General features: G+C 36.9%; 2 protein-coding genes across 3 annotated transcripts in view; one reads left to right on the top strand and one right to left on the bottom strand.

The window, feature by feature from the left end:
* The window catches only part of LOC149717590 (cell adhesion molecule Dscam1-like), a 101,122-nt gene extending 93,721 nt beyond the window's left edge, over positions 1-7,401 (bottom strand). Inside the window, exons 1-4 of the mRNA XM_089840258.1 lie at positions 5,957-7,401; positions 5,237-5,515; positions 3,431-3,547; positions 2,205-2,402 (exon numbers count right to left, since the gene is read on the bottom strand). Of these exons, the coding sequence (XP_089696384.1) occupies positions 2,205-2,402; positions 3,431-3,547; positions 5,237-5,515; positions 5,957-6,032 (670 nt within the window). The 5' untranslated portion in view covers positions 6,033-7,401. The remainder of the gene's footprint in view (positions 1-2,204; positions 2,403-3,430; positions 3,548-5,236; positions 5,516-5,956) is intronic.
* Positions 1-17,025, top strand: part of Oatp30B (Organic anion transporting polypeptide 30B) — a 97,013-nt gene that overhangs the window by 35,587 nt on the left and 44,401 nt on the right. Inside the window, exon 2 of one of the 2 annotated variants that reach the window (XM_089840222.1) lies at positions 303-456. The gene's annotated coding sequence lies outside the window, so the exon portion shown is untranslated. Of the gene's footprint in view, positions 1-302; positions 457-9,716; positions 9,997-17,025 lie in introns of those variants that run through there. The other variant, XM_089840216.1, reaches the window with a different exon arrangement.

Below are 17,025 nucleotides of genomic sequence, written 5' to 3'. Positions count from 1 at the left end.
TTTTGGTTTACAATCAATAATGTTGGTTAATGTTTCCCGTAATGAACGAGGTAATTCTCTCGAATCGCGAGTTATGGCTGTTTTCCGGGAATTTTTGAACAAGTTCTTAGTGAATTATGTCAATCAAGAGTTAGGGCTAAATTCCACCAAATTTAATGATATAAATTTTTCAAATATTACTTTTAAAATATATTTATTTATAGTATTTTAATGATGTGTTTTACGTAATTTGCTAATTTTAAATAATTAGTGTTTGTTGAAATTGTATATGAAGTTAATTTATCGAATTTTTCTTTGAACAGGAAATTCATTGTACATGACACGTTAACCAAATTGAAGTGGAAATCAATGTTCTGGTACAGTACGCCGTTAAAGAATTAATGGCTTCGCAACAGTTGGTACAAAGTGTTTTCAACGACTCAACTGTCATGGATTGATTGATTGGAAACATTCACGGTAGGACTTAACTAATTTACCGTCTGATTTTCTCGTCTTGTTATTGCTTTTGTACAACGGTACGTTTTGTTGGGTATTCCCCTCCTGAGACTATAAAAGCCAGTCAGCCTGGTCTTAATTCAATTTCGGTTATAAAACCGAATCTGTTACGACGACCCTTTAGTGAAAGACTGCCTGCCCTTACAAAATGACCAAGGCTAGAAGGAAATAAAACATTGGGGGAGAATTCCGTTTGTCTGTTGTACCAGGCATCATTCCTTATACTGTCTGTCAAAAACTGTTGCGATGAGGTTAATACGCTTATGTTCAGCCCCATTTTCGTTTCCCTTTATCTTTAATGAAGAAAGGTGGTATCTCAAATTGTGTATGCGTTTTGAGATGAAAGGTTTGCGATCTAACTGGACCGACTGAGGGGAAAAAGAGTCTGTTATTCGCCTCATTTCTTTCTTCAGATGTCAGCTCCTATTCTTCTCGTGCTCATCACGAATTTAATGGGGCTTTTCGGTTTAACTTATGGGCTACTTTCGCCAGTGCACTTTATGGTAGTATTACCATTTAGTTTTATGGGTATGCGAAAAATGTCTGAGTGAAGATTTAAGTTTCGAGTTGTTTTTAGGTCATAGAGTAGGCTGTAATTTGAAAAATATATTTAAACCTAAATGTTGCTATTAGTATTAAGCATATCGTTCAGTTATCATGAAGTACATCATTGTAAAATTTGCAATTTAAAACATGCGCATTTAAACCGTCGTCACATGTAGTAACGCGCTTATTATAAACACGTCCATTCCAAAGACTGAATAATTTTAAAGTTAAGCCTAACTGGTAATCCCTCTGGTATTTTCCAGTCAATGTCACGAGACTTTATCTCGAATTGAATTGAATTAAATGCAAGCGTTCATCCCTAAATGTAACGTTGGTGCGTGGCTAGACGGTGCACCTTGTGTGTGTGTGTGTGTGTACATACACGCGTTCTCTAAACCACCCAACAAGCTGACGATCGGTTTAAACCGTATTTTGACGCACCCCTTCCTTTCCATCAAAATACGTCGTTGTCCTAAAGAGGAGACGATCGCGTATGTATAGAAGAGAGGAAAGCTTCCTTCCGCTTAATTACTTTACACTGCAAGATTTAATTAGGCCTAGTAGTGTCTTCTCCTTTTAAAGGGAGGCTGAGAAGGCGAAGCCATATTATTTTTATTGCATTCCACTGCTAGAAAATTATATCTGTGCCCATAGTAAAAGAAAAAATCATTAGCCGTTAATTGCAATGACATTGAACTACTTAAATGACCCGAAGAAAATTGGGAAACAGCGAAAGGGGCGGAGCTTCAGACGGATCCTCCCTTATACATCTACACGGTGGAGGATTTTATTAAGTATAAGGCTAGTGGGGGAGTGAAGATGATTGGGTAAGCGGACGTGTGACGTTTGGTAGGAGGGGTTTATCCCTTACTGCCGTGTCCCTAGAAGAGTACACTTTCATCAGCCAATAATAATAATATCTGAAAGAGCTCGTGATTTTGTATAACATCATCACTACAAAACAAGCTATTGTTTTTTTTTTTTAATATAATTTATAATTGTTTTACTATTTGCGCTGGTATAATTTTTAGCAGTGGAATCAAATAATTATTACCTAACTTCCTTTTCAACTTCCCTTTAAGGGTTTTAAACTGAGGGAGGGGGAAGGGGTTGTTTTGCGGGTGCAAGGGGGGGGGTCCCTTATTTAGGGGTAATTTCCCTACCATACACGTCCAGCGCAAAGGAGGCGTTGATGGCCGCGCCGATTCCGTTGCTAGCCTGACAGAAATAACGGCCTTCATCCGACTTCTCCAATTTGTTGAAAGACCATTCCGCTTTTCCCGGCTCCGATCGCCTTCCACCTTCTCCATATTGCTTCTGCATTGAACTGCCGCCGCTGCTGTTTTCCTTCGACACGCCATCTGTAATGGTTAACCAAAGGAATAGTCTCGATTAGTGGAATGTTTTTGGTAATTTTTAGGGTCGAAGATTGGTTTGTGGATAAGGAAAGAAAATTAGGGAACAAAATATCATGGCCGCATTTGCTCGTTATTGCTAATTGGTTTTCTTATAAGTGTCAAAGGCTTATAACATATTCAGTGAATTGCTTTGAATATGCAGGGTGTTTATGATAAGTAAGGGGGATGTTCTTTGGGAAATATATTTTGAGCCGAAAATGTAACTTATATCTCCATTTTGCCCCAAGGGACACTGTTTTCAAGTTAAGATTGTCAAGAGTATTTTACGGATGACCCCTTAAATTTAATTAAGATACTGAAAGACAATTAATTAAGGGGTCATCCCTAAAATACTGATCAAATCTCAACTCGAAAACAGTGGTCCTGATGTCAAAATGGACATAGAAATTACATTTTAGACTCAAAATCGCCCAAAGGACATCCCCCTCAATTTATGACAGACTTATCATCAGAATCGCATTGTTCTATGACAGACTTGTCAGCAGAGTCGTATTGTTCTAGTTTCCTACAGGGGAAATCCTTTGAACATGTGATAACCCTATTCCTTCTCTTTCAAACGATGCAAAACACTTGGGTTTACAAATTAACAATCAGGGCTCGAGTTATTAAACAAATTAGTTTAAACGATCTCTATTTTGAAAGTCATATTGAGAAGTGTCGTACACGACTTTTCCTTTGAAGAATGTAAGGTCCAGTAATCGATTCAGTGGACAGACAGACAGGTTGTTGAGGTATGGAAGACTGAACCAACCAAAAAGTCTCTTAACGCTTTAGGTGTTCGTATTTTTTTTTTTTTTTTTTTTGGCGCACGGTATGATGGGAAGGTTTCTATACTTACAGCTCTACAGGTTGTATAAGAGATCGAAGGGGATTTGTGTGGAATGGGGTTTGGATTGCCGGGGAATGGAGTAGAGAGAGAGAGAGAGGATAGAGGTCGTAGTAGATAAACATTTGAAGAACATTAGGCTTACTCTCTTTGATCCACGTGATGTTCGGGATGGGGATTCCTTCCGCTTGGCACGCCATTTTCAAGCTGCTACCCAGGACCGCTTTCTGGTCGCGAGGAGTTGCTATCCATCGTGGTGGAACTGATCATTTGGGCAATTCCATCATGGCCAAAGTACATGAAAAAAGTGAGGGGAGGAAAAAAGACCATAACGTTTTTTTTATGTGGTTATGATGGGTCCGAAAATGTTTGATATAAGGATCATGAAACTAAGGCTTAGCAACTATGGTATAATTATGTAATAAGGCTAAAGTGTAGTAGTGTCAGAAACGAATTAGGCTTAACGTTTCATGGTAAATACCAGGGTTCATACAAATCGGGAAAACCTGGAAAAATCAGGGAAATAAATAGTTGACAAAAACCTCATGGAAAATTCAGGGAAATTTCAAATTTTTAGTAAAATTCAGGGAAATCAGGGAAATTTGCGTCAAACAGTTGCCGAGTAATTAAGCAAAATGTTCGTGAACATACCCTCCATAGGATTAACATTACACTATACTTTGGAGGCTCATAACTCTGGTTATATTAGAGATACGGGGATGCCCTTTGAGTATGTTATAGTCCAATTTGCCCCCCATCCAACCATACTAAAAAATTAGGGCTACTACAAACAGGGGCCGAGTAATTAAGCAAAACGTAAACCAACAACCCCCCTTCATTGGAATAGCATTACACTAAACTTTGGAGGCTCGTAACTCTGGAAAATTCAGGGAAGTATGTGGGGAAAAACCTGCAAATCTCAGGGAAATTTGTTTTCCAAAAGTGGTATGAACCCTGAAATATGTCTAACGAATTAGGGTCAACATTTCATTGTAAAACCATTTATAAATACACTCTTCGTTTAGACATTTGCTCAAAAATCAGGAGTTCATTTTAGGTGCTTATATCAAGGTATTCCCTTGTAACCTTAAAATGATGAATCGCTTACATATTTTATAAATTTTCTTTTGAAGAAAAAAAAGGTAGATCCCGTTTTTTCCCCTCTCTTTCCTAAAATATCGATGTATGGTCCATTATTCAAAGAAAAGATTCTTAGGGGAGCCTCCTAGACTGGAGGAATACAGTCTGCCGAAATAGATAGCCCGCCACGATAATTAAAGATTAATGTTTACTTGATTTAAGACCCACTGTATTATTTACGACAGCTACAGAAAAGGAGCGTATAAGAAAAAGAGGGCTTTTTTTCTTTCTCCTTACCTATAACCAACCCATCTTTAGAAAGAGAGGAAAAAAATTCGAGAGGGGCAAGATGAAAAAAACCAAAAAAATACCTTTTAAATAAATCAACAGATTCCCAACCCAACCAACGCCAATGGACGGTAAAGAAATTATATAATAAAGGATTGCGGGAGATAACTTTAAATTACATGGGTTAGATAATGAGATACGCGTCTTGCGGGTTTAGCCCTAATCCATAAAATGATGGAGACTCAATTTTCTTTCGAATTGTTAAAGGGAATTGGTTTTGGTTTCACTGTTTGTCTTTTATTTTTCTCGTGCTGTGAAATGTAGTGTATTTATTCCATAACTAAATGCATGTTCTGCGGCACCACGTTCCACTCAAGTTTGACCCGAAGAGCACACCATCCCCTTTAATGGCAGACGTATCAGAGAAACACCATACCGTATCTCCCTGTGATTTAATTAGGCCCTGATTTAATTACCACGCATTAATTAAAATGGAAAGCGTTCACGCATTCAGGGAAGTGTTAGTCTCGTGTACCGTATACTCATTTTTGTCAACATCACAGAACAACAACAGGTCGCTTACCTTTGACATTTAACTGAGTGGTATGGCTATCAGTTCCGTAGTCGTTACTGACGATGCACGTGTAATTTCCGGAATTGTCAAGAGTGACGCTTTCGATGCGGAGAACAGTTTCAATTTCGAGATCGCGTACTCGAACGTTGGTCTCGCGAATATCGTGAGAGTTTTTTAACCAACGGAATGTGAAAGGAGCCGATCCGGACTTCAAACTACACGTCACCGTCGTTCTCTCTCCCGTCAGTACAAATTCCGGAAACGCAAAGGACTGAATTTTCGGTTCATCTGCGGAAATAGTTGTTGCGGGGAATGGGCTTTTTGGTAATAAACTTTTATATGAAAAGGGATCGGGAGTTCATCCCAAAATTTTTAAGTTAGAGATGAGCTATCGTGTCGAAGGGATGTAGCTTATCTGACAGTGTAATCTTAGATTGGGATAAGGATCGAGAACGATATACCGAATGTCCGCGTTTAAGGGGACATTCTCCGGATGCCATTGTCTTGTAATGGACATAATAGAAATCCGGAAATTTTTTTTTAAACTTCTTTGTGAAAAACCATTTGTCTTTCTTAACCTAAAGTTTTTAATACCTTTTCTAGAGGGCTTAAATTGCACGTGGACTAATACCGAATATTCGTAATAATCTTAATTGGTAAAAGCATTAAAACAAACAGCAAACACTACACAACAACAAACAATACTTTTACGTAACATAACAAACTTACTTTTCTCGCACAAAACCCTGGCTACACGTGTCAAAAAAACCGCGAAAAACCAACACCAAAACTTGAGGTTATCCATAATAGTTCTTCAAAATCGTCCAATAAATCTTAGCTCGGTGAAGGAAAAAAAATAATATAAATCGTAGAAATATAAACACACTCCCGCCGTGCAGTTCAGTTCATTTTTCTCGCTGAAATAAAAACAAATAAACTTCCTCAAAGTTGATACGACTGTCCCGAACGAGTCGATCTTTCTCCAAAACGTTCGTATACACGCACGAATCGGAAGTATTGTTTTAGGAATGTCCGAATATATTTTGTAGAAATGCGGAAACGTTCCGTTATAAGATAGATAAAGTTTTCGGACAAATTCCGTGAGACCCTGGCCAGAGGGAAAATGAGAGAGAAGTGAATTAGGATCAACGGTACGTACGCGGTTTTGGGTTATCGCTTTTCGGGGGTTATGGGGGACCGGCACGGAAATTTCGAAAACTGTGGGGGGCCAGAGTTTCTCAGAGCGCTCATGCAGTTCCGGGATATTCTAGAGAAAAGATCCTTGGGTGTTTGGTTGGTGGGTACACCCGGATCTCGCTAGGGAAGTTGTCACTAAGGAGTTTCTCTCCTGAGTCCTGAGTTTTAAGAGAGAGAGAGAGAGTGCGGTAAGGAGAGGTAATGGGGACCTTTCGTTCCTTCTAACGTAGCTGGCTGGATCCACGCGCTGCTTTTTTTGTTTGGGCTTTGGCCATTCGCTAATTCGCGCGAGCGCAACAGCAACGACTCCGCCGCCGGTGCTAATTTCCAGAAACACATTTCCCACGCTTCTTACTTTTCTCGAAACCCCTTTCACCTTCTTCCATACCTCCACCCTTAAAGCGCGCGTGCTGTGGCACCAAGTCCCTTCTCCTATAGCTTCCTTAACTCGCTCTCTCCGGCACGAAACAGTCTGCTACGCTCTTCTCTATCCTGGAACGAGGTCTCTCTCTATGGCCTAGCCTCTTTACGACGTCAATTCGGGAACCAACGAAACTGTTTCCGAAAGCGATTTTCATTTCTTTTTTCTTTCTCTCGGTTTGGGTCTACTCTCTTTGTGCGCGATGGAATGAATCTACATTGTTTTCTCTTGAATGTTAAACCAGGGATAGATTTAATTTTAGAAGTAGGAATGGGGAACGGTTAGTATTTACTTCAGTCCGACTCATAGACCACCCAGTATAGAGCCCCTCCCTCCAACACGTAACGAAAAGTTTAAATTATCTTATTGGCTCACTTAAATTACTTTTTTATAACGTTGCTAACGAGGACGGCGAAAAATAGGTAATTCCTTTTTACCTCTGTCGCTATAACCCGCCTCTTCTTTCATACCCCTCCGTCCCTTGGAAGGGGGTCCGGGACTTTGACGCGCGCCCACATTACTCTGTTCTCCATTCCTACTTCTAAAATTAAATCTATCCCTGGTCCGACGTTGAGCTGTTTTATTTACTCCATGAAAAATCTATTATACCATTTGGGAATTTCAGGGCTGACACTTATGACGCTTTCAATCAAATGCTGTCTTTCATCGAGATTAAGTGTATGTAATATTTGTGCTAGAAGGGATGAATACATTCTTGGTGGTATTTGATGTACCGCGTGCATGATGGTACCTTGTTTTTTCTCCATTCCATATGGGTTTTTTTTTTTTCCACTTTGTGTATTTTTTCTCTTAAACAGAAAGTTGCGAGTTGCGCTTTTCAACTTTTCTCTTTACCAGAGATGATATAATGCTACTGCCCTTACCCTCAACTTTGGTAAAGATTCGTGTTGAAGTTTCTTGTCCGATGAACTCTCTTTTCTTTCTTTTTTGGGTAACACTTTCAAGCGAAAATATAGCCTTTTATGTAGGCAAAAAACCTTTTTAGATATTGAGATTTTGTACTTGTGATAACTATATACTATTCCCGTTTCTTCTTGGTAAAGTTTAAAAGTACTTTCAAATGTCCGTCACCTTTTGGAGTTTTTTCTCCTTCAAGTGACTCGAGGGACTATAGCTGACCTCGTCCGAGTGTCAAAAAACTTAAGAACAATCTTCTTAAAATGTGAGCAAAAATAACCCGGAATGAATTATCGTGGACCTGGAAATAACTTGGATCACGTGGAAAAGTCGAGGAATTAGAAAATGAGTCAAGGAATTTTCATTTAGTATTAGTAGCATGAAGTAATATATTTAGAACTTCATGGATATTTGGATATTTGTCATTTTTGAACACATCGTTCGAAGTTTTCTACAAATTAAAGTGGAAAATGTGTCGTAGCCCCTGGAGTAGTACTTCACTAAGTAACAAAAAAATCTTTGGTCAACAGTTTCCTTTTAAACTGAAAACGTTAGTGGTTGCTTGTGCCACTGTGTTTGGTACAATATTACTGTGAGAAAACGTGAAGATTACGTTTGTGGCTAAGTAGTACAAACCACCTTCTTAGAACTATTTCCGCAACTTACTTGCCACGCTTATTTTATGTTCTCCCGGTTTCTTTTTAGCTAAATTGAATGGGAACTGGACCGGTAATCTCGTAGCTATTCCGGACATAAGAAGACGGGAAAATAACCGTAACCATAAAAGTTTCCGTTTCTCGTTAGGCTTTTGTAGCCTTGTAAGAGAGAAAGTTAATACGAGTTAATAGCAAACCTATTAGCGTCATTTGTTGCGAACGAGAGAGGGAGGGGGAGAGAACTGAACTGAACTGAATTGAATTAATTAGAATTAATCCGTAAATGGATTTTGGAATATTTCCCGGGGATTATAATTTGGAAATGAAAGTATTTGCTAAGCCTATTTTATCAGTGATCAAACGTGTCTTTTCCTCCAAAAATATGGGCCAGTTATAGGGATAATATAACTGTTGCATATTTTAATCAGCTTATATCAGTTGCATTAAGAAGTATTGATTTTTAATATTATGCGCATTTATTCGCGGTAGATGTCGTAAGAAAGGCGACTTAATCGATCGTAAAAGCTTTGATGTTTTCCGCGGTCATGACCTTAGATGTTTGTCTATTAGTCTTTGGTAAAAATAGTGTACTTATGAGTATAGCACAAGTTCGTAAGATATGTTCCATAAGTTTGTCATCGGTTACTCAGAGCTTGTCATGAAGTGACGTAGGTCATAGATTCGAGGTAAAGCGACGCCTGGTGAGGCGCTTCTCGAACTAGCTCTAGCTGTAACTCTCTAGCATCACGAAGTATAGGAAGTGTCATACTTATGGAACATATTTTGTAAACTTATGGCATAGGTACATCCCGTTTAGAAGCTAGTTAGTTAGTTCTACGTTACCCCTCATTTTGATGTTACACCATTGATCAGTTAAAAGCAGACGATAGTTGTTTAAATAACGCGCGGCTTCTAATCGAGCTCCTAAATACAAATCTTTCGCTTCCCTCCAGAGGTTATTGACCTGTTAAAATATTTACATCAAATTATTCAAATTTAAAGCAGTTTCAACACTTCCCACTTCATTTTAAAATAACCCTAATCCGAAAACAATTAAAATTCCCCACTCTTGAGCTTCATTCAAACTTGTACAGATGTCGCTTCATAGTTGCAATGACGTAACTGAACCTTTTTTCTTTTCACCCTGGGCTCCAGGCAACCATGCTGATATGTTTATTAAATTTTAAGGGAGGGGAAAGATATCGTAGCAGTGAGGACGGACTTATGAACCCTTTCGGTGAGCTTTTACTGGTTGGCGCGGTAGATTAGATTTCGTCATCATCTTCTTTATCATCAGTCCTCTTCGCGCCACAAGAGGTGGTTGCTCGTTCGCTCGCTACGGCTCTCGCGTCAAATTCTGACGTATTCTCAGTTCTTTCATAGCTCAGTCAGCTGTAAACGTTTTACGATAGAAGCTACTGTTAACTTTAGTTATCCATTATTTGTTTCCCGCATTTTGACAGGCAATTGTCGACGCGTTTCCGCCAGGCCTGACAGTAGTTAGGCCTAATTTTGAATAACTATAGCCGTGAAACAAAGAACATTCATTCCGAACGACCTGTTTTTCAAAATTAAACGTAAGTTATTGAACTCTTTCTGATATTTAATAATATTACTCTAAGATGGGTTGAGGTTTTTCGATGAGTTAAATTACATCTACATGTTTTGAGGACGTGATTTTTAGGTATTTATGGAGTTATTGACATGCGTTCTTTATTTTTGTTGCTAAGCCTAATTAATCGCGAGAATGACCTATAGACGTAAATTATCGCAAGAAATGATAAGATGTTGTTATATTTCTTGTAATCTCTGGTGTTTTTCCTAAATATTGAGGACTCGAGATATTTTGAGGCATAGTATGGGGGATTTATAAAGAAAATATCTGAATTATCTTCACGGTATATTTGATTTACGTCTCAAAATAAGATTTTATTTAGAAATTAACGATTATTCCCAGATCGAAAATGAGGGGTTTGTATCGAAATGTTTATCATTTGACACGGTACTCAAAGAAAAAAATAAAAACACGAAATAATCAGGAATTAAATCATATTTCGTTAGAAAACGCTTCAGTGAATTTTATGGTATGGAGGCAGACTGTAACTATCTCTCTCTACCTCTGTATTTTTTTATATCCAGGAAACAAATTTGTTTATACGCGTGATAGCATTTTTTTGTTTACACAGTAACGCGCGTGCGCGAGTTTCTTTTTAAATTTTATTTCAAAACCCCACATGAAAAAAAAAACGCCAAAAAACCTTCATATTCATAGTTTAATAAAAATCGTGTAGGAAGCGAAAAGTTCAAAAAATGTAAAATATTTATTATTTAAAGTGTAACAAGATGGATTATAGATAGACCTCCATTTTTTCCAAAAGTCTGGGGTTTGGGCTGACAACTTATAAGTTTAAAACCATTTAATTTATTTATTTAATTACTTCTGAAGAAAATGCTCAAATAATACGCTCACAGGGCCCTGTAGGGAAAATGACGAAATCGCGGGTCCCCATCAAGAGGTGACCCGGGCCCCTGGAAGGTACGGACCCCTTTAAAATATACCTAATTGCTCCCCATCTCTAACACCTCCAACACCATCTTATTAATTCTTATTCTTAAACGGAATTATATAAACTATACACTAAAAAGATGATCACATTTAACCTACAATGCAAGCGTGGTTGAACACTACCATGCTTACTGCAAACCACCCAAAAGTCTTATCATAAATTTAATATTTTTTCGCTTTGGTGAGTTTTTGAAATGGTGAATTATACACTAGCGTTTAAAATGGTTCCTTTGCGGAAATATTAAACTCGGTATATTAAAATTCTACAAAAATTAGAAAGGGGAGGTTTCAGTAACTTTTTTTAAACAAATTAAAACTAAACGTTCCTTATACCCCCTTAATTATTGAGGTTTCATTTCCTCATTATATTATGTTTCTCTAAAACCCTTTCATTTGGAACGTAGTGGATTCTTTTTTCTTATACTTTTTTGTGAATGATTTAACGGACGAGAGACAAGTCACTAATTAAGTCAATTTATATGGACGACAAAGACGTTAGATATGGCTTAGAAGTTACCAGTCCTGCACCAAATTTGGTCCATATAAACTACAACCACATCCCAATAAATGTTCCAAAAGTTTTAGGAAAAATAAGATGGTCAAACGCCAGCTTCTTTTTGAATTTAATGAAAGCTCTTTTAAGGTTTTTTCAAAATTGGCTCGAAGTTACTTACCCCTCGGAGAGATGTACCTAAAAAATACTTAACCTTAATTTTTAGCAAATAAACCAACCCCAGCAGTGCGCGAGTTTACCTTAAGCAAAAAGTGCTTTAAATGAAATTAACTGATCTAACCGGTTACCTGGGTTTTTATTTTATTATTTTACCTGCAGGTTTACCCCTATGATTTTAGCCAAAAGTATACAGTAATAAAAATGATGAGCTACTTTCTTTCGAGCTTTTTACTTAGTTAAGTCCCGTAAACTCGTTCGATTTATTTTACTGTTTTTTTTTTGTTTTTTTTTTTTCCTTTTTATCCCGAAGGAATTAGAGTCCTAGGTAATTTCTAGGAAAAAGCTGGTTCGTAATGTTTGACTTTTTGGAATCAATCGATCTTAGTTAGAGAAAGTTTCTTCCACCGTTTTTCCACTTATATATAGTTAACTTTCTTAGAAGTGACTAAAAACCATCTTCTCTTGTTGAAATCTTACTATTTTCTAAGAGTGAAATAGACCTAGATTAAGGTGACAGCGTAATTGAAGGGATACTCTGGTGTCTAGAATTTTTTTTAATTGAAAGAGAGTAAAAAATAATGAATATATTAATTGGAACCATGTTTCTATCTACAATATTGAAGGAGATACGAGCAATTAAGTTTATTAAGTAATTAACACTACGCGTTAGGCTTACCCGAGAAGAACCGGGGAACACCCCTATTGGAGGAAGAGGCGGATAAGCCTAACGTGTAGTGTCCATAGGGGAAACTCAATCGCTTGTATCTTTTTTAATATTGAAGATAGAAACATGGTTCCAATTTAAATATTTTATACGCTTACAAGCACTTATTTTTAGATTTACAAGCACTTATTTTTAGATTTACAAGCACTTATTTTTAGATTTACAAGCACTTATTTTTAGATTTACATGCACTTATTTTTAGATTTACAAGCACTTTTTTTAGATTTACAAGCACTTTTTTAGATTTACAAGCACTTTTTTTAGATTTACAAGCACTTTTTTTTAGATTTACAAGCATTTTTTTTAGATTTACAAGCATTTTTTTTTTAGATTTACAAACATTTTTTTTTAGATTTACAAGCATTTATTTTTAGATTTACAAGCACTTTTTTTTTAGATTTACATTACAGGGAGCCCACCGGTCCTATAATTCCTATAAATTCCTATATTTTTGAACCTGTCCTTTATTATCCTATAATTTCATGAAAGGTCCTATAATATCCTATATTTTTGACTTAGTCGAAGCATCAAATTTATCAAAATTTAGCTTTTTTTTATCGAGATCACATTTGAATAGACACCGAAATTGTGGAGCTCGCTTAGGATTTTTTATATATTATATTATGTTATATTTTAATTAAGTTCTTCTGAGTTTTCAAAGTAAAATCCAATTTTTTATTTTTTGGGATTTTTCTACATAGTTTAAGCCCAAAATTGTATTATATTAGACCATTTTTAGTCCTATATTTTCCTATAAAAACATATTTTTTCTCCTATACAATCCTATAATTCCGGAAATAAATTCCCATTTTTCCTATAAGGAATTTAAATTTAAGAGTGGGCTCCCTGCTAGAATTTTTTATAATCGAAAGACCGTGTAAAATAATGAATATATTAATTGGAACCATGTTTCTATCCACAATATTAATGAACATACGAGCAATTAATTTTCCGTAATTAACACTACGCGTTAGGCTTACCCGAGAAGAACTGGGGAACACCCCTATTGGAGGAAGAGGCGTCCAATAAGGGTACTCTCCCAGTGATTCGCAATTAAGCCTAACGTGTAGTGTCCCTAAGGAAAACTCAATCGCTTGTATCTTTTTTAATATTGTAGATAGAAACATGGTTCCAATTTAAATATTAAATATTTTATACGCTCTTTCAATTAAATAGAAGAAAATATTCTAGAGATGAACTATTACTTTAATTTTATTAATTAAATTTGAAAACTTAGCGGAACTATATCAGAAAATACAGGGTGTTTCTGAAAGGTCTCTGTGGAAAATGTTATTTGTGCGATTTCGAGTTTAATTAATGATTTCTCTTTAATTAAATCAGAAAATTGCCGCAGAAATTTCACGCAATTTTCTCTATAATATAAGAGTGCTTGCGATAGGGTTTCCTAAAAACTAATATCCCCGTGAGAATTTCTTTGGTTTTGGACTATAAAACCTTTACATTAATAACCTAAGTGTTATTGCGATTGTATCGCTTTCCCTCCTGTACAGTGTACACGCTATCGGTCTAAAAAATATCCAAGGAACATTATACAGATATAACCCCCCTTCCCCTCCTTTTTTGTGCCTTATTTCGAGGTAAAACCTTAACTCTAAAGCTTGAAAATCGTTCCTTAAAAAGCAATGTTTTCTAATACAATTCCCGCCTTTAGTATACGTTATATTCTCAACCTGAAAAATAAAGAATTCCCTTACATTCTGGGGACATACAGGGTGTTTTGATATGTCTACCATAAATTAACTGAGACTGTGTTCTTTGGGAAATCAATTTTGAGTCAAAAATGTAACTTCTATCTCCATTTTGCCCCCAAGGGACATTTTTTTTTCAAGTTAAGATTTGAGTCTTTTATGGATGGTCCCTTAAAAGACAATGATTTCCAATTAAATTGAGGGGTCATCCCTAAAACACTCTGGGAAGATCTTAACTCGAAAACAGTGTCCCTTATAGGGCAAACAAAATGGAGGTAGAAGTTACATTTTCGACTCATATCAAAAATGATTTTCCAAAGAACAAATCAACTACTTAGTTTCTGACAGACTCATCAGAGAAACACCCTGTATACTAAGGTACTGTATTTTTCTTCTTCTTCTATAGAGTATTTTCGCTCCTAAACTTAATGGTACTTCAATTTTGGACTGCTGTGTCCATGAAGGGGAGGAAAGGGGGGGGGACGGAACTTTTGGGCGCAATTTTCCCAAAGTCCTAACGCTTTTGGGAGATCTTTTGGTCTTGGGAGAAAAGGACGTACGTAATAATAGATAGAGCCGCTCGCTAGAGCAAAGGAGGGAGAAATGCCGACAGCTTTTCTCGTCCGATAAACGAATAGTGTGTGAGCCTTTATTAGATTTGTAGCTATAGCTCTTTGGACCCAAAACGAGGTCCACAGAGTCCGTACAGTACATTATTACGTTGCACCAGAAGGGGATAATAGAAGAAGGATGACACTCTCTGTGTCCTCTTAATGCTCATCAAACTTCAGATGGGCATCGCAGCGTGCTAGGGTGAATTCTATAGCTGTTTGATGGTGCTAAATCCTCAGCAATCAAGCCACAAACCTTGATTGTCTTGACGTGGGACAAAAATCCACAAGCGCATGCGTCTTGGCTAATAGTGTAATGATGAGTGAGGGAACTATTTATCGCGTTTGTGATTCGGTGTAGTAACCTTGCATGCTCCAAATAAAACATGATGTTGCCAATTACTCCAGCCGCTTTGTGGTGGGTACACTTCTCTTGAAGAGAAGTATTATATACTTCTGGTAGCACGTAGATGCTCAACAAACAAATATAGACCTTTTTTGGTATTTTACCTTGCTTCAATTTTTAGTATGTATAAAATTGTGAATGTACCTAGGTATATGAAGTTTTTCGATAAGGTTTTTTTTTTTTGCATCTCCCCAGTTCAAATATATTTCTAATTTACCAAGGCCTAAGTTAGGGAAGATTTTTATTATTTCTTCTTTAAATTTTTATTGTAACCTCGCTAGGCCTAGTATTGAAGATATTTTGCGCGCGATTCAAACTTCTTCCCGCAATTTTAACACGTGATGTTGTCACTATCTATGAAGCGAACGACTTAAATATTATATATAAATTTGACCCCCAAATTTTTACGTCACTTAAATTTGATAAGGTTGTATAAGGTCAGATTAGGTTCCGTTGGTAATATAGTCTAGCTCGCTTTAAACTGTTTAATAGCGATCAACTTTAGAGATAAAAAAAATAAATTTTAATTTTCGGGTCAAATTTCTTGGTTATATAATAAACTAGCTATGCACGAGCTCCGTTCACATTTATTATCGTGTATATTTGGAAATGTTATATAAGATATGTAGTCGCATTAGGGCTTTAAAATTTAGAAGCAAGGATAATTAAGAATAGTGTGAGAATAAGCCTTGAGGGTACTGAGAAATGTAAGGTTTATTTATATTTTGTTGACATTGAAAAGCTTTGAAACTTCTTCAATTAACTCTAGTGCGAACAATTCTAATTCAACTAAAATCCAATACAAAGTTTATAGGCCTAACAATTTAATAGCAGCAGCTGCTGTCACAACCTGTTTTTAATAATAGATCTCCTGTGACGTGGGATTAAATGTTTTTTTAATTGGGTTAATGTAGGCACGCGCCCCGTAAAATTATTTCCTATAAATCGAGCATAATTTTGACGCCCATACTTACCTGAAACCTGTAAAACTGTACCCTGTTATCCTTGTAGGTTAGTTATATCACACTCTGCTAGCACGGAAAGAGCTTTTTCTGACAGAATCTTTTGATAGGTCGAAGTACCGGTATACCTTAATCGATACCTAATACCAACTGAGTTTCAATGAAAACGCCCGTATTTGTCACACTCTGGAATACATACAGCTACTTGGAATCCATTGTGCTGAAGTCAACCATTTTTTTCAACGTATCTAGGCGGATTTTGTGGGAGGAGCTAGAGTAATCATTATGTATAAAGAATTTTACCTCGACGTAAAAAAGGCGGTAATGCAACCCTCAGTATCGGGACGTACACATTGATACATTGCCATCCGTCTCTGCGCACTCTCATTATACAAAAAGACTACGGCGCAGGCGCCAAATAGTGAGATGGAAGGCGTAGTTTAACCCCTTTAGTTACATCGAATTGGTCAGTTGCACCTTCAGCGCTTGCCTGACCAATGAAATCGCAGTTAGAAAGTCGTTAGAATTATGCATCGTGAGTTACAGGCAGTACATACCCATAAAACCCTCATAGAAATTAACACTAGATAAATGCTGGAGCAATGATTCCTAGTAGCCATATGCATCCCTGGTCACACCCAAGCCTTCCCAACTTAAAACCCGATCGTGTAAGCCTTTTGTTTCAAGATGAAATTTATAGACTTATGTCTACCGCCTGCCCTTATCTTTAGGCATTTGTTTATAACTCCTCCCACTTAATCTACACTCTTAAGGTAAGCCTTGGCATTATCGGGGGAAAAACAAAGGGGAATTCTTCACCTGAAATATATGTTTCTTGTTGATACTTTATTTTATTTACTCTGCTGAAGTAATGGCGGGTCACGATATCTTTTGGGTGGAGCTTTGACTTTGGTTTTGATAATATGAGTAAATATTTATGTTCCGGAATTGGTCT

This window comes from Phalangium opilio, unplaced genomic scaffold (assembly GCF_054372755.1).
Source record: "Phalangium opilio isolate 3A_F unplaced genomic scaffold, DU_Popi_V2 ptg000003l_1, whole genome shotgun sequence".
In the NCBI taxonomy this organism is placed as follows: Eukaryota; Metazoa; Arthropoda; class Arachnida; order Opiliones; family Phalangiidae; genus Phalangium; species Phalangium opilio.
This window is presented reverse-complemented; position numbering and strand designations above follow the sequence as displayed.